This window comes from Larus michahellis, chromosome 5, assembly GCF_964199755.1.
Source record: "Larus michahellis chromosome 5, bLarMic1.1, whole genome shotgun sequence".
NCBI lineage: Eukaryota > Metazoa > Chordata > Aves > Charadriiformes > Laridae > Larus > Larus michahellis.
This window is the reverse complement of record NC_133900.1, coordinates 14102016-14125558: the sequence shown is the minus strand read 5'-3', so window position 1 is coordinate 14125558 and position 23543 is coordinate 14102016. Positions and strand designations below refer to the sequence as shown.

The 23543-nt window shown below is 43.3% G+C and overlaps 1 protein-coding gene across 3 annotated transcripts in view; it reads right to left on the bottom strand.

Annotated features, from left to right (window-relative positions):
- Positions 1-3398, bottom strand: part of SLC10A7 (solute carrier family 10 member 7) — a 151209-nt gene extending 147811 nt beyond the window's left edge. For 2 of the 3 annotated variants that reach the window (XM_074588848.1, XM_074588849.1), the window contains exon 1: positions 3178-3398. In XM_074588848.1, the coding sequence (XP_074444949.1) occupies positions 3178-3277 (100 nt within the window). In that variant the 5' untranslated portion in view covers positions 3278-3398. Of the gene's footprint in view, positions 1-1760; positions 1913-3177 lie in introns of all 3 variants that reach the window. The other variant, XM_074588850.1, reaches the window with a different exon arrangement.
- Positions 3399-23543: the final 20145 nt, after the last annotated feature.

Sequence of the window (23543 nt, the reverse complement as noted above, 5' to 3'; positions counted from 1 at the left end):
TTCAATAGCATATTTCAGACAGACTGCTGCAATGAGATCAGCAAGGGCGGATGCCTGCACCTCCAAGCACTCCACAATATTAAGGGCTTACATTTGTATATATTTATATACTTTTTTTTTTTTCAGGGAGATTAAAATAAAATACTTCTTACACTCATATAAAGATGATGAATTCTCTTAATACACTTTGCCTCCAGAGGCCATGAAGCAGAAAATGTATATACTCATTTTTTCACAAGCATTCAACCCATTATTATATTAGAAAGAAAATATTAGCAGTCTACTTAGGACCAAAGTAACATCCTAACTCTGCAAGTGACAGAAAGTGTCATGAGCAAAACTGCAGCAGCAAACAAACAAGCCTGTACTCGATACTCCAGAAGAGAAGATCCTTTCTGCTCTCTCGGATGAATGATACATTGATGGTCACACTGGAGCAAGGTCAATGATCCTTAAATTAGAAGGATTTTATCGTACGCTGAGTCTAATCAAATTTGCATCTAAAGTCATTTAAACCCAAATCCTACTCTCAGAGAGGACTCTGTTGATGAGACACTAAAACTGTGTGTGTTAAAGAGAAAAAATAAACCAAACATCCTATATGAAGCGTAAGGTAAAAAATAAGTGAGAAATGCAAGAGTTAAAGTTGCAACAAAGCACATGGCTAGTTGCAAAATTATGTCATGTTAACTGAACAGCCAGAGAAAAAAAAAAATCACAGAAAAATTATATAAATATACATAGTTATAAAGAAAACTATATTATATACAGGCAGAATCATGTAATTTTTCTACTCTTTTAGAAGATTAGAGCATATATGTACATGCACATATACACCTGGGCAGTCAGGCAGTGGGTTAGTTAGTCTGACTAAGACAGGGGTTCTTCCAGGGTTCAGTTTCTATTTTAGGTTTTTTCACTGGGCTACCTGAACTCCTTTACACGGGAGAAAACTCTACCACTAGAGCAACCACACACTCATGGAGCCTAGGGAACTCTGGTCAGAACAGATCCCCTTCATCTCTTGTGCAAAAGACTGGTCAGGAAAGCTCTTTTCACAAAGGAACTAAATAGGCTCATTCATCAAACAGGAAAACGCACCAAAAGGGCTTGGCTTATGCCCTGAAGGTGGCAACAGCACAAATCTTTGTTATTTGTGGCACAATGTCCTACTGGTATGGATCCTAGACCATCCATACCATTCAGTAAGGCCCTGAAAATTATAACGCATGGTTTTGTCAGCTGGAAGCTGACAAACTAAGCTTTTTCCTATGCTGGTATTTCACACCCGCCAGCTTTTTTTTTTTTTTTCCCTGGTTTTAAAATGAGCACTGAGATCATACAGCTTCAGAAGAAGGATACCACTTTGGGGAACACGTGCTCCTGAGTTTCAATCAACGCTTACAAGATTTTTTGAGCAAGTTGTCCCAGGAACAATACCATGCCAACGCTTGATACATCTTTGCAGTAGGATAATCAAATGAAGTGCTCAATCATAGCGCTTCCATGCAGGAAGTAAGCTGAAGAAAAATTGTCTCCTATTCTCGTTAAAAAGATCTCCCACATTGCTGCTAACAATTAGCGTGACAATCAAGCCAGAAAGGGACGAACCACCTGATACTATCAATTTAAAGTTGTCTTTAAGGTCTGCTGAAGACACAGCATGGATCCTTCAAGAAGCTCCACGTGGGTCCTATTCACCTATGCAAAACAGCACACGGATGTTAGAAGGGATCCTTGCACAGCAGGAATTTGCCTACCCTGAACTCCATGAAGTACCGGAGTCTTAGTTGCCACAGCAAGTGTTCAGAGTCATATTTTTTTAAATCACTTTCTTTTTTCCCAGAACCTAAGGCGAGGGAGAAAAAGGTTGGCTCCTCAGTGAGAAGCTGTCTATCCTCAAACTTCAGCTCTGTTAAGAAAAACAAACAAACAGAAAAATCTATGCATATAAAAGCACAACTACATTCTTCCCTCCTATAACATGGAATTGCTAAAGCAATTCTGTTCAAGCATTCTACATCCTTTTTCTTAAATCTTCAGAGATCAAGTAGAAAAAAAATATAAAATTTAATTTGTTCTTGAAAATTGTTAACATCTGGAACCTAAGTTACAACAGAAACTAACCAGAAGATGCTGCCAGCATTTATACTTAAAGATACACTGTGTATTTGAAAATAACACAGATATTTTATCAGCTCTTGTTACAACATACAAGACCTCACTGCTTAGAAAAGGACAGATCTTTCCTCTGATTTGTTTACTGTGCACATTTGACACCACCAATTTGACGCCATCGTTCTGGCACAGAGTCATTTTCACTGTTTTCCCTCATCTTTCATAAGGAAGCAAGAGGGAACAAAAAAAAAAAAAATCTTTAAAACACAAGTGTGTTTTATAAAGTAAAAAAAAACCACCCGGCTGAAACATAGCACCTAAGATTTTAACACAATATCCGTTAAGCTACACCTCTCGAGAAGCTCACGGATGGCAGACATTCATACACTGAACTGCAATGATTTTATGCCCACCTTGGAGTTCTTGAAGTTGTTACTTAGTTTAACAGGAGTACATTCAGAGTAAGTTGCTAGCCCGTTTTCATTACTATTAATCCAAAAAAGAGTAGGCTGTTATTCAAGCAACTGGCACAGTGCCTCGCAAACCTATATGTACAGGAGTACGCCTTGAAGTATTTCTCGGGGACCTGAGGAGCAGTGACCGACTGACAGGCTGGGAAGGCGAGCTGCTGGCGGTGCAGGGAGCTCAGGAGGGCCCGGCGGGTTCGGCTGTGCCCCGCACCCCGGGGAAACTCCGCTCCCAAAGTTTCTCAGCGGACGCCCGAGGGACACCCCCGGCAAGTCTCGGCGTCCCCGGCAGCAAAGCGACCGCCACCCTCCGCCCGCGGAAAGGCCCGCAGACTCTCCCCCGCCTCCACACCCCGGCAGCGAGGCGGCCCGCTCCCTGCCCCGCCGCCGCCACCGGGCCCACCCCGCGCAGCGCCGGGCCCGGCCCGCACCACCGAAAAGCGTCTGGTGTGCGAGGGAGGCAGCACCGGCCGCCGGGAGTTGACAAAAGTACCGCCGCCCCCCTTCTCCCGCGGGCTCCCGGGCGGGGGCTCCGGTGCCCCCCGAGCTACCGGGGCGAAACCGTCCCCGGCGGGGCAGCGGCCGGACTCACCCCCTTTGACGCCGACGGCGGGCTCCAGCCGCGCCGCCGCGATGACCAGCACGATCCCCAGGATGAACCACTCCTTCCGCAGGCGCTCCAGCAGCCCCATGGCGTTCCCCCGCCGCTCCCCGCCGCCCGGCCCGGCTCGGCACGGCGCAGCGGCGGGGCGGGGTGCAGCCCCACCGCCCGCCCGCCCGCCGGCAGGACCAGCCGGATCCGCTGACAGGAAAAGTCTCACCCACCGCCGCCATCACTACCACGCACCTCCTAATAGACACGCAGCACACACCGCGCCGCCCGCCCGGCCGCAGCGCCGACTCCCCACACACACACACACACCCCTACACCCACCCACATACACACACCCGCCGGTTTCGGCCGCGCCGCATCCCCGCGCCGAGGCGGGGGCGCCGGCGGCCACCGCGGGTGGCGGCGGCGTCGCCGTCCCGTCTCCCCACTCCCGCGCCACCGCCACTACCGCTGGGGAGCGCGGCCCCCAGAGCCGGTCCCGGCGGGCGGGCGGGCGCGGCGGGGCTCGGCGGGCGGTGGGGGCGTGCGCGCTCTTTTGGTACATTACAACGTGTGCGTGACGCCCGGCGTTCGCCGCGCGGGAGGGCGGGGGCGAGCGGGCGGTTGCGGCCGTTAGGCGCGCGCGGCGGGCTGAGGGAAGGGGCGAAGCCGCGGGGGGGGGCTGGGGGGCGGGGGCGGAACCGCCGGCCGGCGAAGGGGTCTGTGATATCTCCGTGGCGACTGACAGATGTTTCGTCGTCGCCTCGCAGTTGGCCCCCGGCGTCGTTCGGTTGCCGTAGGAAGACGCCTGCCGGTCCGGGCTGAGCAGGGCTGGAGGCATCTGCCCTGCCCGCAGGGGAAAAAAAGAGACGCCTATCGCGACACGCCGACATCGTCCCCTGCGGTGTGCGAGCGCCTGCCGAGCGAGCCGGCTTCCAAACTGGAGGCCATTCCCTGCGCCGAGGTCGGTGGGTTTACGTCGGTGTTAAACACATCTCCATTAAAACAAGAGTATCATAAAAACCTCCTCCTGGTGCCCGACCTGCGCTTTGCATTTCCTATCCCCTTCTCCTCCCCGCTCCCCCCATGGATTCATTAGCCCGGCCGCCGCCCTCTCACACTAAATCACTTTATAACAAGGAAATGATAAAGTATGAAACGCTCTGTCATCGCGGCTGCTCGCACCGGTACGGCCACGGCTGCAGGTTTCAAATACACAACGGTTCTGCTGCCTGACTGCTAAATATTTAGGTAAGTTTGTATTTCGCAGTCTCTGTGGATATATTCAGGCTTGGAAGAATAGCCCTGCTACACGCTGCTATCAGTCTGCTCTCTGCTACCAAGTAAACAAATGTTTATGGCTCAAAGCTCAGCTGTGATCTCAGCTACTTCGGGAAGCGTATATTGCTGTATGTCCTGTGAGGCTCACTTGTGTAAACATGTATACATCATAGCTGATTTTTGTTTTGTTTTTTGTTTTTTTTTTTTGATACGGAGGGAACGTGCCTTCTCCCACCCACAAGGGGATCCAAAATGTGCAGTTTAAAATGATCATACATTTCACTGCTTTACTAAAGTTTACTAGAGTACACGTTGGTCCTTGCTCCCTTCTCAGGTACGAGTGCCAAATTGCAAAAGCTCGCTGCAGTTGCCTATGCAACTGCTACAAGGTTGACTGTTTTGGGAGAAAATAAATGCCTAACAGCTGTTCTTCTAGAGCAAGCTGTGATTATAACGAGCATCGAATTTGATTACTTGGAGGATTTGATTACTGCACAGGAAGGATAAGATGAATCAACTAAAGATGTAAAGTTAATGTTTATCATATAAATTACATTAAATCTTCATGTGGATACTCATTCACAGGTGGTGTGGCCCTAGTTCTATGACATGGTTTTTATCTGCACTGTTAATAGATCAGAATGCTTAGATCTTTTCCTATGGGGCTCTCAAAGCACACTGGCAAGAGCATAGGCCACCTGATCTGAACACAGCAGGAGACCAGGCAGATGTCCAGTGTTTCCCAGGTCGTTTTGTTGTGAATGCCTACACAGCCCTGGAGGTCCTAACAGAGATGGGCTGGAGGCTTTGCACCCTCTGCCTAGTGGTCCTGGCCCACCTGGTTCGTTATAGAGGCCTCACTCTGCACCAGCAGGACTAGAAGGTGCAAACAGCTTCAGCACAATTCAGGAAAGTATTGTTACCAAGGAAAAGCAAAATGATGAATAACCTATTGACGCCAAAAGTTAAGCACTCAGAAGCAGCCGAATTTCATAGTGAATGAAGTTTCTGCAACGTCAACTGCTGCAGAAGGATACAAAGAAGGGTCAGGTACGGAGGGTGCTCAGTCTGGCAATAAAATTCTGCAGTAAAGACAGCAGTCTCCCCCTGGTTTTGCATCATAGTTTTTCCATGGTACTAATCCTACCCCTGACTCTTTGCACGTGGACACTAATTATGAATTTCTAATCTTGCCTACTGCCCAAGTTAATTCTAGGTTCATTTTGCCAACAAGTTTCAGAAGTTTACTCACAGCAGGTCCAATTGGCAAAAGTTAGAAACGTGAAGTTCAGTCCTAGGCTCTGGAAGATTCTCCTTATTTTCCCCTCCAAAGGGTAATTCCCTGTGCGCTGTCCCAAGCCTGTCTCTCCCCTTCTCCAGAGAAGGACAAGCTAGTTCACTGCGTATTAGATTTAGAACAGTTAAGAAATATATAAAAAAACCCTAATGGTTTGCTGATGGTCATCAGATATCACAGAAAAAGTTTAACTTTTGTCTATACTCACTAAAGAAAAATGTAAACTTTAATAAGGCTCTGTTGCTTTGAATGGATGCTTTGCCTGGAAATTTGTTTCCAGGAGATCTGAAGTTTGTAATAAACGTCTTTGGCCAACAGAGTTATAAAATACACAGATTCACGTGCCTCTTGTCTTCTGTAATCTTTAAGATTGTAAGATATTTTAGCTGGTTTTGTTTAAAAGCTGTTCTTCGATTATCATGACAAGCATATAGATCTCTTAGATGAAATAGATGAAATTGTTCCTGCTTTTAAATAAGAGAGCACTCTGTATGCCCTGTCCTGCCCCACCAGCACAGAAGGGGAAGGAAGAAAACACAAGTGTATTGTTAATTGTCAGGACTCTCACATGTCCTAAGTCTGTTTGCAAAACAGCGTCACTTGCTAAAGGTAATTTGTCATCTGTATTGAGCCATTTGGTCAGTGTTAGAAAGGGACAATTTAGTGTCAGTCCCGCAACATTTCACTTTTCTCATCAGGTTCCCGTACAGGTAATACACATATCCTAATTAACCACTGGGACTTCACCAGATCCCAGAATGGTCTGGCACGTGTGTACGTGTATTCTCCATTATATTGTACAAAACCATTTTGGGATATTTAGCTGTGGCTTAGACACAGTACAGGAACAAGCTTTTAGCTTCTCTCTGATTTCACATGACCAAATTTTCATATTTCTTTTTCCAACTGCAAACATACCTCGGGGCTTCCAGATGCTTTCCTGCCTCTGAAGGCCCTTGTGCTTCCTTCTGCATAATAAAAAAGCTTCATGACGTGCATAGCTACATGACACCAAATCTTTGTTGCTCACAGGTAATCTGTTGAAATCAACAGGACTGTTTACGTGAGCAGCAACTGGTTTTCATGTCTGCAAAGAGGCAGAAGTGGACTGTGTGTTTCAAGGCTTCACATTATGAACAATCAGTCTTATGTGGTTTGTAACTGATGCCGAGATGTCGGCTCCTCTTTGTGCCGTATGGAGCCTATTTCTTTTGTGTACCCGGCCTCTTATCTGCACAACATACCTTGCTGTCTAATAACTACACAGTTAAGTTATTTTAGAGAACGTGCTGGGATTTTTAAGTTCCATAGTAGCAGATGTCATCTGATTATGCATTTAGACAGGAGAGATTTCAATATAAAGGAGAGGGGATCACGAGATAAAGGGAGCTTAAACGAGAGGAAGATATAGTATTAAATAATTTAACTTGAAAAGAACAAAGATATTCAGAATGAACAAGATAAAGAGAGGTGTTAATTATAAATAGGAAAGTTGAGGAGAAAAAGTGGAAATATATGGGAGACAGTTTACAACACATTTATATTTCTCACAAGCACTTAGTGGCATGATCTCAGATTTTCTCAGCAGCTTGAAGAGACTGCTATACTGATCTCATTAGCTGTTTTTCCTTATGGAAATGGAATTCGCAACTCTTATTGTGTCCTAGCCTAGTGCTTATACCATTTCAGGATCTTTTGGTTGTTAGTACTGGATATTTTTGTTGTTGCTACTGGATATTATTAAACGCCTGTGAGCGCTTAGGCATTGCCAGCTGCAGGACTAACTACCATTAGCATAATGCAGTAGTAGGAATTACGTACAAGTTCAATTTAGAACAGCACTTAATGGGACTTAAACACATGTATAGGTATGCTTTTCTAAATAGAAGCTGTAAGATGATAAAAGGTTTTATGAATCTTTGTGTTTATTTCTATAACGATGTGATTATTTTTTTCCCCCAGAGACTTTAAATGTATAATGCCTTTTTTTTTTTTTAAACATATAATAACGGGTCTTCTTATATATTTAGGTAACCAACAAATAAGCAAATTTTCTTTTACTTAAGAACCCAGGGCGAAATTTTCATGCACTGATCTTAAGCATTAGGAAGAAAATTTTAAAGGCAACAAACGACACTTTGCTGATACCTTTTACGGAACCTGCTTGTTCTTACAAAGAACTAGAACCTCGTTTACTGCTGCTCCACTCATTATATTCCCTTGCCTCTCCTCCTCATTTGTTTTTCTCCTCCTCTCCAAGAGACCATATAGATTGGAGAAATTTTCATGTTGTCCACTTTTTCACAGAAATATGCTTTCCCAGTAGCCAGCAAGGCTATAATGCATTCAGGAGGTTGGATTAAAAAAAAAATAAATCAAAAAACCACAAACAAAAAGTAATTGCCATAATAAAGCTGTGCTTGAAACAAATTATGGGCTGCTTTAACTGCAATTTCAAAACGTAATAAAAAATCATGTTTTCTTTAAACCATGGAAAGCTGTAATCCTGAAAAATGAAAGTAAGAACATGAAATAGCTTCTCTAGACGATTTCACAGGGAACAACTGGATTTAACCTGTTAAATAAGACACTTCAGAGATAACATGGTGATGGTTTTATATCTTTTTTTCCCTTATGCTTACAAAAATGACCTTCTAATAACAACATTAATCATACCAAAACACCTAAAACATAAGCAGTTCCGGTATAAAAACCTATGCTGTACTTTTACAGGGGAGAAACAGCAGGTTTATTCCTGGGTGTGTACGCACACACTGTGCAGATCCAAACATTTTACAACAGTTTCAGAGTAATTAACCACTCGTAATGGAAAGCGCACGCAAATAACAGAAAGCAGAAAGAGGAGAGCGATCATCCCAGCTGTGATACCTGTCACAAAGGTCAAGTTTGGAAGGAGCAGCTGTCAGAGAAATTGGAAATACATGAGCACATATAGGCTTCAGAAGGAGGCGGTTGCTAGAAGGGGTTATCTAAAAGCCAGAAGGAAGCTGGCTTTTAGAAGCTTAAGCTTTATCTTCTAAGAAGCAATAGCAGGGCTTGTCCAAGAGGAAAGACAGCCCATACTCCAGACTGTATTGACTCAGCTGGATGAAAGGTGGGGCCTGATTTCTCGTGTCTGTCCCTTTTGATTTTAACACTACCCAAGAACTTAAAAGGTTCAGAGAAACAGGACAAATTCACTAGCTTCCGTGAGGGAGAACGCCAGAGGAGTTTAGACTTTCTCAGATTTGTCAGTTTGACTTTATCATACCACAGCACCTGTTGCTTCATACCTTCGCACATCATTGCCATGTCCTGTCTTCACCACAGGCCAGGACCCAGATCTCCATCAGTCTGGAGAAAAGCCAAGTGCATTCCCCAGACAGAGGGGACTCCCCAGAGCTATGATGAACTCTGACCATGGCCAGCTTGGTCATTTAGGAGACCACAGTCTCAGGATCAATGTGATACACAATAGAAAGATGCAAATATAGACACATCCTTTGTGCTTAACTTGGCATGCTAACTTCTGTTGGCTATTTTGAACATCAACCCATGCTCATAACTTACAGCCTGGCCATTCAGTCCTCACCATCCACCACGATGTTCCCCTGCAGAAGCGAAACCAAGCAGCTTGTTATACATACTAGGGTACAGATTTACAACGGAAGGTTTTGCCTGGCCGCCCCTTAATAAACCAGACCTTTCTGAAAATGCAAGGAAATAGGGGAGCTTACAGTCATACATCTATCTGCACTGAAGTAAATTCCACATTTTTTGCAAATCAAGTTATTTGATCCCAGTCTTATCTGGTCTTTTGATTTAAAACAGACTAGGAGGTGCCCCCAGAGGAACATAAGTGCTTCCATGTGCTGCACATGTCAGCCCTGAGAAGGCGGTGCATGTTTCCACCCATCCATGTAGCACTAGGCCCCTTTGCGGTGCTGGAATCGGGATATCCTTCTTTTCTGTCTTTTTTCTTCAATTGTTTATACCAGGGCAGAATTCAGAGGTCTTGATCAGACTGCAAGGCTTCTTCGCACCAGGTACTGTGCGAGCGTAAACCCACGCACGTTGACACTGCAATCAAGTAACTGTAATGCATATACACATAACGGACCTCACTTTAATGTAGCCCTTATTAGTAGCAGCCGCAGTGATTAATACCATTGGTGATTCAGTACGAATGGGGACCACCAGGCCAAAGCTGTCAGGAGATCCCCACTGGCAGTACTCTGAACTGAGCCAAAACTCAAACTCCTCCTCTACCTCCTGCAGACATCCTCACAAGCCCCCTCCCAGAGAGGCATGAGGGCCCGTGAGTAGGTGGGGTCTGATATGTCTGACGTTGATCAGGTTCACTTCTGCCTTGCCCCTCAAAGTTTCAGAGTTAAGTGGAAAACATCTCAAATGTGAAAGCAGACACCTCCCCCTCCCCCCAAGAAAAAGTCGAGTCAGGAAAAGAGATAAGCTACTAGAAAATACACTAAATAATTAGTTAAAAAAATATAACCAGAGAGGAAGAGATCCTTTAAAAGCTATTTAATAACAAATCAGCTATTATATCTGTCAATACAGAAAAAATGAGGATGCTGACAACTCTTCATCCCACAGTCTGCGGCATTAATAAGTGATGAAGTATTAAAAAAACTGGGACGCTTTGTGCCTAAAACAATATCACACGAGGACAAGGGAATAAAGCTGAACTAAAACAAAGGACATGATTGTGTATTGCTAGCAAATAATGACATAAATGAAAAACAAAACCACAGAAACAAATACAACCCCTCCAACCATCAAAATATAAGGAAAAGCATGACTGCCTCATTTTTTTGGGGCAATAATCAGATACAAATCATGAAGTCAGCACTGGCTGATGAAAGTTTTGGATGCAGTCGTTATTCCACAAGTGTCCAGTCCAAACTGCTTATTTAAACTAACAGAAGGAGATGGCAGGGGAACCAAGGGTTAAAGTGAAACTGAGGTAAGAGTTCTGGGGTACACACCATCCCCAGGTAAACAGCACCATGAAGGACGTGGCCTGAAGGGAAGGCCTTTTCTATCCAAGCCTACTGTCATGCCGCTCTCCTTCCACTGTGAATTCGTTTCCCTTACTACTGCCTCACTAACCAGGAGGCAAGACTTTTGCACCTCTGGCACATCCAGTGCTCGAACACCTGCCGGTTGCTGCTTTGGCGCAGCGAACACAGTTGCTAAACCCTCTCACTCCTCCCTTCTCTCATGCTCAGCATCTGCCTCACGCCTTCACCGGGACATTGCTGAAGAGCTCTGCTCCTGGGACACTCTGCCCTCTCCTTCCTATTCCCAAGGAAGGAAGAGTTATTCTTTTGTGAACTTGAAATATTCCCACAATGTAATCAGGTTTCACAAAGATTTCCAAGTGGCAGTGTCCACTGCCTATCCAGCTTATACCACACAAGTCATCTTAGGTCAGTTTTGTATTGCTCATTTCACAGGTCTCATCCAATCTCCCCAGTTCTGTTCCATGTAAGCAGCTGTAATGTCAGAGCCTGGTGCTGCAGTGAACGAGGGAAGGAACTCATTTTTTTGTAGGTACAAGTCAGTCAGAAAGCGCAGTATGGAAGCTAGAAACAAGAAGAGCAGAGATGGGGAGGGATCATCTGGTTATTTTTTTTGCAGCAGAACCTAAGGAGGCTGTGTTAGGTAGGGCCTTATATTTCCTTTAGAGGATGTTCATTAAACAGAGTTCTTCCCTGATCCCTTTAGGAAGTGGGAGAGTTACGATGGTGCCTTTTCCCTGAGAGCATCTCTAAGCTTTCCTCATAGGAAGCTTTCCTTGTGGTGCATTCTTAAGTAGATCAAATGTAAAGGAAAATCCCAATTCAGAATTAATTGGTATACGTTTTTTCAGGAGCTGGAGGGATTTTGAGTTTCTTCCTTCTAGACGAACTTACAACACTCCTGCAATCCCACATTTGAAGTTGTACCTGTCTGTGGAAGCATACAAGCACAAGGCCTGCAGCAAAATACATCTTTCCGATGTTACCTCTCCACTCTCTTACTCAGACAGACGCTTTCCAGTGTGGTATCCACGGCCCACATTTACTCCATCTTGTTCTTGCAGTATTTGCATCTTGTTCTTGCAGTGTTTCCTTCCTTCAGTGATGTTCTTGCTGTGGATACAGTAGCACGGAAAGCAAGCCGTGTTTGGAGTTAACCCTTTCCAGCATCCCTGCACACTCAGAAGTCAGCAACTGAAGCAGGTGCTTTGGTGGTGTAAAAAGACTCCTTGTTTAAGGGGGTCCAGAACAATACTTCACTTGGAAATGCTTAGTACTTTTAGCTCCCAGGATCATCCACACCCTGTGCTTGCCTACCGTTATTCTATGAAACAAAGTGAAGGTGTTTCTACAATGACAGACCACTGTCCCCTGGAATCATCCTTCTGCTCTGAAAATAAAATAGCTTACTTCTAAATGTAGCTGACCAAATGGCACATCCACTGCCTAAGTACCACCAGCCAGGTATTCGCTTTCCATCTCCTGTCCAGCACCTATCTGTGTATATAGCAAGCTTCATCTGAGTCACGCAGTAATAATCATTGCTTATATACAAGATCCCTTGTGTACTGTATATTAATGTCTGGCTGGTAATTTAATGGCACCTCTAGGCATAAACAAAAGTTTATTAAAACAGTAAGTAAAATGTTCCCGAAGACTGGCCTGCATTTTTAATTTTCTATTCAGCATTCCAAAACACAGAGCCAGCTGCCTTATGCAAAAAGCGAGCTACGGAGTTAACACCGAGTAACATCATTTTGCACAAGTTAGACATAGCACGGCCTAGAGCAATAGGATGCTTCATTTATATTCACAAACCCCTTTTTTTCTGCTCATCATTAACAATGTCAGCCAAACAAAAATTTGGATTGATTATTAGGAAGCAGCAGCATATTGATTACTACTCAAAATGCTTGTCAGTTCTTAGATAGGAAGCCACATGGCGGCTAAAACCTTAAATTCCGGTCAGTAGTTGGTAGTGCCCTCTGTAGTTAAGACTCAGTTGTGCCCTGAACATTGGCCATGTAAAAGTGACACCGTTACTTTCCTGTGCTTATCTCCTTATTTGCATGAGATACGTATTTTACAAACAATTTAGTGCTTTAAAGACCAGCAGATTTCTTTTATCATAAAAGAATTCCTTGAGCTCAGTAAAATGCATATAATACATGTGTCAGCCAGTACATATATTATTGCACACCTACAGTGAGCAAGTAGGTGGACACATTGCTTGATGATATGTAAGCAGAAACTTGGACTGATAGTCACATTTCAGGTTAAGTAATGGAGACATGAAAATTTTTCAGCAGAAAATTTGTCTGTGGAGAAAAACTCACTGTGAAGATGCTGACAAACAAGCAAGGAGCTCTGCTTTTACCAAGTCTCAATTCAGATCCCAGCTACGTTTCCAGACTGCAGTGACGTTGCCCCTCCACTCCTCCACTGCAATTTAGCATACGCTAAGGACCCTGAAGCACTTTCCAGCTCCCAGGGCACATCGCTACCTATCTCCGTAAGGAAACGCAACCCAGTGGTGCTTGACTGGTTTGTGTACCACTTGTTTCCACAGAAAGGAAACAGGAGCATTCAGGCTGAAGAGAAGGTAGACAGACGTGCTCCAACAGGTCCCATCGAAGTGCTAAGAGCACTAGGACTTTGGGAGCCTAGAACAAATACAGACGTTGCCAGCTCTTTGCTCAGAGCCTCAATACTTTTGTCAAAACCTAGAATATTTGCCTACTTGCCACCATCAAGGGACTCAAGCAGCTGAGAAGTCTCTTCCAAACAACACCAGCAAGAGTCAGCAAGGAGGAGAAAGACTACAGGTATCTCAGAAGAAAAGCTCCCAGAATAAATCCTTTAAATGCCTGTATAGAATAAAAACTTGGCTTGTAAAAGAGAAAAGCATTCATGGCACATCAGCTGCTTTTTTTGTGGCATTCTTCAGTGTTATACACAGTTCAGCTTTTATATTTTTAAAACACGTTTTTCTTATATTTAAGAGACAGCTTAATATAAACAGATTTGCTACTGCCCTGTTAGCCTTAACCTGCAGAGATTGGTGTCCTTCTTTATTTATAGAAAGACGATTTTAGCCTTAAAAAAAAAAACCGACTCTTGTAGGTTTTACTGTCTTGTTTAAGATTAGATGTCAAAGCTTTGAGCATTCAGACAGCAAGCACGAGATCCTAAGCCTTGCACAAATATCTCAGGTTTTTTTTTAATCTATCAGAAATAGATAGAGGTGGCGCTGCTCATGTGAGAAAAAGCAAGAGGTAAGGGTCAGGCAACAATGCCAGTGTAACTGTGGTACGCGCTTTGTGGTATTTCACATTTCCAGTTAAAAAACATCAGGGCTGGTACATTATCTGTCATAAAATACATCCACGAGATATTCAGGCATAACGGACTATATAAGCAACCAAGAGCTTGCAAGATCTGGCCCAGAACTTAAAATTAGGCGAATTAACATTGCCTTTGGAGCCTTCAGACCCAACGTGGCAGTAAGTCCCCGAAATCCTCATAGAGGTCAAGGGGTCTTCCACGTGGGAGGGCAATTCTTATTCAAAGCATTCCCTCACATGGGACATTCATTATAAGGCTCTCTTCTCTATGTTTTTTTCTTCTAGAGATGAGGATGACTGTTTAGGACCCTCACCATTAAAGACAAGAGTTCCTTCCCATTTCAATATTTTAATCTCCATAATTGTGATTTAATACATTTTTAATATTGCGCTGTCTATGTAAGGTCCACTTTTCATCTCCCCTGCATAGCAGCTGTGAAGATCCAAGGGCTGAGATTTTAGCCCCAGTTCAACAGAGCACTTGCACACGTATTTAAGGTGCTGCAGCTGGTGAAGAGACTGATTTACTTAAATGCTCTGCTGAGTTAGAGACCTATGACCTTATATCATATGCAACTTTAAATTGCGTTAATAACAGTTATATGTATGCAATGACAAACCACTGGCTTTTTCATTCCAGGAATAGAAAAGAGTAGGAAAAACGTTGGTCAGAGTCTGGAAGCTTTGCATATTCATACTTCTCACAGTTGTTAAGTGTTTGACAATTCAGGTAATGAGCATACAATACTCTGGCTGCTTTTGTATTGCTTGGGGGTTTGCTATTCTAGTAATATCTCTACAGAAACCGTTCTATCAAGTCAGTTTTTTTCCCCTCAAATTGAATTAGCACTTGTACATTGAAGTTTTCAACATCACCCATAAGATTTTTCGACTTGTCAAAAGAATCTGCATGGTCTCTAACCATGAATAAAAATGATTTCAGATATCATCTTTATTTCAAGTTTTATTTCCTGGGATTAATTTAATTGATTGTGCTGGTGGCTTGTTAAACAGCTGCTGAAATAAACAGACCACTTGTCTTTCTATGTAAACATATGGGTACCTGGTTTAATTATAGTTCATACCAGTGTTGGGGGGGGGAAAAAAACAAAACACAAACACTGAAAACAAAAAATAGCCTCCGTTTTCCAAACTGACACGATAGACCTGAAATGGTAAGAACTCTCATAGCAGCAAAACTTGGCTCATTTTCCTCTTGCTGATTTTAGTATATCCTCTGTCATATAGACAAAAAATAATAAAGTTCAGTAGATTTATATATAATCTTATAATTTTTTTTGCATATATCCACGTGCTTACATAAGACATCCATGGTTTTCCCCTTGCCTGATACAACTAGTAGCAGCCCCATAAATCTTTGGTTCAATATATTTCTTATTTTATGCTTAGCAGACCTAGCCCTAATTTGTGTCTATTATTGCAATCACATTAACCCTGTTTTATGGCTGTGTAACCGATATGGATCTAAACTAAAAACTGTAGGTAAAACACAGTGGAATACACAGCCCTTTAGCTTTACCACACATTTTTAAATCCCCCAGACAACTCTAGTAAAGAAAACAGCATTGCCAACAGGAAATAAAAGGAATTAATCACTCCAAATAATTTTTCTTAAATGCTTTTGTAAGAATTGTTTAGTTCCTTTAAGATCATTAGACTTCTTGATTTTCTTAGCTAGTCTCATTATATAATCAAAAAATCATGGGCTTACATGGAGATAAAGTAAACAGAAGCAAGTGAAGCCTCTAGCCCTGGAGTGGAAGTGGGCAAAAAAACACTTCTTTAATAAGATTCTGGAAACTCACAGGTACATATAGGATCAGTTATTAGTAGCCTTTTTATGCCTAAATAAGCACCATTCTTAGCAGTGTGCATGTGCAGTACAAATGAAATATTAATAAGCAGCACACAGTTGTGTCCAAACAGAAGGAAAGCTGCACAGATAAGACTTGTTCCATTACACAGAGCCTTAGCTTCTCCGTCTCTGCTGTCCCACTCCAACCAGTTTCCTATCCCAAGCTGTCAATGAGATGAAGCACACGCACACACGATGCACAACAGGTCGAGGAGGGGAGTGAAGCTGTGACAGCTGCCGTGAAACGCCCAACAAAAGTGGGGGAGAGCAAGTGACAGTACTTTATGACTAGCTCCAGTTTTGAGGCTGTCAGAAGACCTTGGAAAGAGAAGAACAATGTCAATGTAAACTGGGATATGCAAGATGTGAAGAGCCTTTGAGAGCCAGACCAGAATGAAAGCAATCATCCCAGAGAAGGGCAATGAAGCTGGTGAGGGGTCTGGAGAATAAATCTCATGAGGAGCAGCTGAGAGAGCTGGGGTTGTTCAGACTGCAGAAAAGGAGGTTGAGGGGAGACCTCATCGCTCTCTACAACTACCTGAAAGGAGGTTGTAACCAGGTAGGGGTCAGTCTCTTCTCCCAAGTAACAGGTGATAGGACAAGAGGAAATGGCCTCAAGTTGTGCCAGGGGAGGTTTAGACTGGATATTAGGAAAAAATTTTTACACTGAAAGGGTTATGAAGCATTGGAACAGGCTGCCCAGGGAAGTGGTTGAGTTGCCATCCCTGGAAGTATTTAAAAGACAGGTAGACATAGTGCTTAGAGATTCTGTTTAGTGATGTGTTTTGTCAGAGTATGGTTGATGGTTGGACTCAATCTGAAAAGTCCCTTCCAACCTAGGCGATTCTATGATTCTAAATGGACAGATATTTCAGAGCCAGGAAGCCAGTGTCCAGAGTCATCTGTGTGCAGCCACTGCTGCTTAGATGACATCATTTACTGGTGGGAAAGGAGCAGGTCTCCAGCAATGCAACCTCGCCTTGCAATTGCTCTCAAAGGGAGGAAGAAAAGAGGGGAAGAAAAAAACCAACCAAACAAAAGAGTAGGAGCCTTACCATTTCATTACACAGTGAACATATGGTCACCAACAACCATCCTAAGCTTGAGTTCAATAAATATTCACTTTGTCCTACAGTATCCTGGTGCATCATTGTTTTTAAAAACAAAAGCCATGTCCTAGAGGCTGCACATACACATATTTACGCAGACACATTCAGAAAGCCAAATTTCAGCCCAGTATCCTTACTGAGTTTATGGATAAATATCTTAATTCAAGTAAATAGAATCTAGCATTAGTAAACTTATCACTAACCTGCTAAAAAATTCAGAAGGACAACAAAAATCAAAAGAGGTGCGACCATGTCATTGGCACTGGTTGCTGAAAGTAGTTATTCATTTAATGACAAAAGTAAGTATTCCCATTTTCTCAGATCAGTGTATAATTTGGGGGGCTGTCTATCTTGGGATACCTATTTTTACCCGTAACGGAGGAACATAAAAATTCTAATCAGTTTTCAAATCTCAGGAGTCAAAAGAGAATTTGCATTTCTGCATAAAGAAGGACCCGATACAGAAGAATAAAATGGGAACGATTTGGATTAGATGAACTTAGGCAGGATGCTGCTGTGGTCAGTTCCTCAACAGGATTTAGCACGGTTGGTAAGACCTACCTTCTTTACACCCTTCCTCTGGAATGATGCCAGCTGTAATTATACATTATAATGAGCAAGAATCTTGAATTCACAGTAGAGCTGTGAACTTGTTTCTCCTCACCTTCAGTAATGTATTTCTGCCCTCCTTCTTCATCTTTCCTGTGTTGTTTTGTAGTTTATGTCAAGCAAGTCTCATTCTTCTCATTACAGACAAAAATCTCTGCTCGTTGAAGTGCTGAGAGAGCTAATTCTTGTTGTTCTCACTTGTTACAGAAAACCTCCTGCCAAAGGAACCGTTTGGCTTAAAATATTGTAAACAACCTCTCCTCCTTTACCCGCCACCACGGCTTGCTTTTAAGAAGTCTGTTTTCATAAACAGTACGTCTTGTCTGTTCAAAACAACATAACTGGGAGTTGCCATATCAAATACATTTACGGAATATAGCAATAAAGAAATTCCTTGACAGACTAATGATGACCTCCCGCAAGCCAGGCACTTAAAAGGCTCGCTTTCCTGCTTAGCAGATTAAAAAGTAAGAGCTGAGTGGCACAGTTTCCACTCACTTGTCAAGTGCAATACCTGCCCTATGGGCCACTGTGAAAATAAAAATCAGACACACCATAGAGATGGCTACCGAATAAGTCAGTCTGGCTCTGTGGGACATGACATAGCCCGGTTAGCGTCAGCTTCCGGTGGCCACCAGGAGAGACTGAGGTTAGACAAGAAAATACAGACGTTCTTTTTCCATTGCTTATCTTGCTGAAGCCTATGGATTTCTCTAGCATTTCTTCCAGTTTAAAACCGGGGTGGAAAGAACCCGCTTTGTTAAGGAGGAGGGGCTGGCTTTGCATCTATCTGGGTATTTTGTCTGGTGCTTAAGCATTAGTCTCTTCCACACAGCTTCCCATTGGAATAGCAAAGGCAAGTTTAGATACAGAAATGTAAAGACGAAAGACTAGTACACTCTTAGCAAGAGTGGAAATTAAAATCTAAACAGTAAGAAAGGCTAATTTGGATAGCGCTTCGCAGAAGAGTAACACGCCGATGGGTGCAGAATTGCAGCTGGGACTTTGCCACCAAGTTCACTGGTTTTATGACAAACTGCCTGCGAGTCCTGCAGAGTTGTTTGGGTGGGCAAACACTGTCCTGATCGCACTGGTGCCTCTGGCAGGAGGGAGCCGCCGTACACGGACTGCCCGGCCGGAGTCATGAGCAGTGCCCGCAGGCACCCATCGGGGACGGTTTTGCCTCCTGATATTTCTTTAGGAGCTCACGTGCTGCCAAGGGAAACCCAAGAAGATTAGGGGTGATGCTATCACCTTCCACGTATCAGCTGTAACTTCTCATTTCACGGTATATTATATTCTGTCAAGATGCCATTGCATTTCACATCACATAACATGCAAATAGAGAACACCGTTCTTTAATAACGCAGCACACTCCTTTAAAATTATTTGACAAGCGTAATGAACAAATACAACTTAAAGCTAGCTAAGTACTAGCCTCTTAAAATACAAATGCACACAAGCATGAGCTTTATTAAAAAATATAACTGTAATCATTATTTAAACAGGTCTATGTAATTCCTAATATAAGTAGAAGGGGAGGAAAATGCCTCATGCCCATGACTTCGAAATTCACTGGCCTGTGGTCTTGCACTAAGATTACCATCACTCAGCCCAAAGGTGGAAAGTGGAAGCAAAGTGAAGTTCACCCTTTGAATCTGATGTATTCTTTCAGACTTCAAAGCTGGGCAGAAAGCCTTGGTAGAAAAAGGTGAAGAGTGAAATCTTGATTCTGTTCAGATTAATAGAGAAAGCGCTCGTGAAGTCCTGACCTCGCTTGAAGTCCCATTAGCATTTCTGAAAGCAGCAGAGACCGATGCATTTCTGATAAAATAAACTCTGCATTTGAGCACATAGGTTTCTCATGGGGGTCCCACACCCACCGGCCGACACTGGGTTATATTGAAGGCAAAATTAATTCTTATTTGGCCAAAACTCATGCTGGCACTTACTGAGCTCCTCCTCCTGCAGGTGAGAATGAGCAAAGCCATCTACAACAGGTGGAGTTGGGGCTTTTCCCTAGGGACCAGGATTAGTGCTTGAAAATGGGAGAGAAGAAGTAGCCTTGCCCTAAAAAACAACCCATTTTATATAAACAGGAAAAAAAACACCCCAAACCAACTAGAATGATGCTAAGCTTGGTACCTAAGACAATTGTGATGCCATTAGCTTCCCAATACGTATATTTGGTTTGGAGGATTTGTGCTTGTTGTTTATTAGTAAGAACAAAGTTTTTATCACTTTTGAGTGAGACACATGGGTGTATCCTAGAGGGTATTTTTGTTGGTTTGTGTTTTTTCCCCCCACTGGGGTGTTTTGAGAAGTTCACACCTTTGTTTTCTATTTTCCCTATATTTCCCTCCACCTTCTGAAGTTGCATGGGCTACTATTTATTCATCATTTTGCTTTATTAAGATGCAGTTCAGGTTTTCACCTGTGTTGCATGTTTTGCAACCGTGAAATATGGATCTAAGATTCAAAAGACACAAGAGTGTAAAGAACCTTTCAGACACTTTCTGCTTTCTGAAGAAATGGCAGCAGATAGAAGAGCAGTTCAGCAACACAGAGCTGTTACCTGTGACCTAAAATACCTGCTAATATACCGAATTGTTTCAGATTTCAACATTGTTACGCTGGCATAAATATAGAGCACTTTCTACATTTTCATCATGTTCTGACAAAAATCCCAGGTCTGACAGCGTATCTTGACGAAAGAGTCCACATTAAATATGTTGCTAATTATTTATACACCTCTTCAAAGGCTCAGTGCTTCTACTTGTACTTCTCGCTACTCTTACCTACCCAGGCCCTAAAGCTGTTTTTCAATCACTGAACTGAAACCCCTTAGAGTAACAAGTTTATAATAGAGGTTCATAAACCTGGCAGTGATTAACAGCACGGGTTAATCAAATGAGTGTAGAACAGGCTTTTCCCCCTTTTTCTTTAAAGGAAACTGGCCCCAAGTGTTTTTCCCTTATTGCTACGTGGAAATAAATTTGCAATTAACTTTTACTTATTGGTGTCGTAGCAGCCTCTGAAGACCCCCGCCAGAAGCGAGCACCGTTGTGCTTTTCAGCACGTAAATGCACACCAGAAGACAAGCAGCCGCTCCGAAGAGCCAACAGCAGCCCTGCACCGTCCCGCGGCCGAGCCTCGGTGATGCCCAGGGCCCAGGCGCGGGCAGAGCCTGGCTCTGCCAGCACCCGCCCCCACCTGAAAAAGAGCGGGCAGCCTCATCCCACTTACTAAGCAAGCTGCTTGATGATTTACAATAATTAAGAGGAATTATCCTCCACCGACATCGGTTGGTCAGCTTCATGAAAACAAAACTGATGATGGAGTCCACCTACTGCCAAACCCACAATGTTTAATTTACTCCAAGACCAGGAGGACATCATTCATTGTCCAGCACACTCTACAGAGGGGATTAGTATCCCATTTCAGCTGTTTGCAATCAAACTCTCCATGAACATGAAGTAATGACAGGAAAGGGGGTTCCGTGGCTGTTATGGCCACTGGGCCTACGCAGTCTGAACTTCCCAAAACTTAGAGCCAGCAAGAAGCTTCAAACAGAAAACAGCTTTCAGAGTCTGCTCTCTAAACCCTGAATACATTGCTTGTCACTCGCGAGCCACAGCCTTTTTGTTTAGAGTTCTCTGGAGCACAATCTTGAAATTAAAATCTTGATTTAATTCGATTCTCATGGGGAGAAAAAAGGAAGTTCCTGGATTGAGTTAGCTAAGTGCAGGGCTGAAGAGTAACTTTTTGAATAAGTACTGAAATGCATGATATTTGCTTCACCTCATTGAGTCAGTGCTTTGTTTTCTTGTGTGAATTGCTTCTGGAAATTACAAACCCAACCCCCCCCCCAATCACTGTAGCTAACAGACTGAGCCCCAACACCCAGCACCTTCCCTCGGGGCTCTCCCTTGCGGTTACGAACCCCCTGTGCTCGCTCAGGACTTCCTCTGTTATCAGCTGAGTTTATGATTAATAAAACCATCAAGTTAACCCAGAGTGAACTCATCCTCCTGCTTGACAGCTCACCTTCCTCACCACGTCCTGGCGACACTCACAGGCATCACGCACCCCTCGCCCTTGCCTGTATTCACGGCACAGCGAGGACATCTCCTTTCTCCCCTGTCATCATACTGGTGCTGAGCACCGGAGCATCCAAGTGCCGCTGTAGGGGGTACATTAAGCAGTGCACGTAATGACTACTGTGGCGTTACTGTGCTCCTTTACCCTCATCCCAACCACTCAGTATGTATTTTTTTTTTCCCTCCTGCCTAGATTTTTCTTTTTTTTTTTTTTAACTAAACAACTGCTGTAACCTGAGATCTTTATATTCTCATGTGTGCCTGTATGGTATTTAAGGTCCAATTACACTAGTAACAAATTAGGGAAGTGCTAACATACAGAGGAATTTCTGCCTGCATAGTATTAAGAGGGATGATGATCTCAAAAGGTAACTGTGTGTATGCACTAAGCAACTAAGTTTTTATAATCTCTGGTTTGTCAGTTATTTAACTAAAAAATTTTAAAAAAAATAAATAAAACCCCACACAACTACAAAACCACCAAAAAAAAAAAAAAAACAAAACAAGATTGCAAATTTTACTTGGCAGTTTTTCAGTTTTAGTGGTACTAGTATAGCCTAAGTGTCTCCTCTGGATTCAGAGGAAACTCGCATTTGATGGCAGGACGTTTGCCGTAACGAAGAACGCACCAGCATTCACAGCCCAGCTTTCGTTTGCCATTTTCATGGCTTTTGCTTTGCAGATGCCTGTAGCACCTTAAGCGCACAAAGTCCCTGAGTTAGGAGAAAACCAGCCACTGTTCATACAGATACAGAGGTCTGTTGTTTTCCACCACTTTATGTGTAACAGCTTGATTTGCGTGAAAAAAAAGAGTTACCATGATTACAATGAAATAAACAGATATGGCAATACCACACAGAATCAAATAGTGAATGCAGCCTGTCTTAAAACCAGCTGTAACGTTGGACTGCCTCTTTAAAATAGGCAGTCTTGCCAAACAGCAGTACAGGAGGCGGCGTATCTCAGCTCTCAGAAGAAAGCTGCCCAGCTATTCCCAGGTCTGGTTTAATTTTGTAAAAGCTTTGAAACATTCGGAGCATTCACACAAGTATTAATTCAGCAAAGATGCTTCCAATTCACTCGGTTATTTCTGGAATAAATAAAAGCAAAATCTAGCCATGTACATTTGCTGAATGAGTGTTTCTTCCCTCCCTCTTTGTCCAACTTGACTGCTTTGTACACAGATAGTTGTCTTGACAAGGTCAGGGAGTTGACACAGCAGCTCCGACCGCTGCCCAATGCAGTGTCACCACCTCTCACGCCACTCTATCACACACCATTATGTGTAAAATCATTATCAAAATGTTACTGAAAGAGATATCATGTAGGTAGAAGAGTAAGTCTTCTATCCCCTCAAAGATTATCCATTTTTATTGTGCCACATTATAAATTCAATTTTTCATCATGTATCTTACACATAGAAAATGAATGCACCAGCCCTCTAAAAATAAGATCCCTCACTAAAACCCTCTATGGAAGCTACCGGTCCAGAGCACACATTTACAGTTATATCATAAATCTTTGCTAAAAATGAGATTTATAAAGGCTGTGCTGACACAGCTTATCTACAAGACTGTGGAAACGACAGCCGTGTGTAGAGAGCTCACCCCTGCTAAAACACGACCACATGAATATTGAATGTCAAGCCCCACATAAGTCGCCTGGCTTTTGCGACGGGCCCCAAAACAGCAGGATTGCAAGCCAGCCC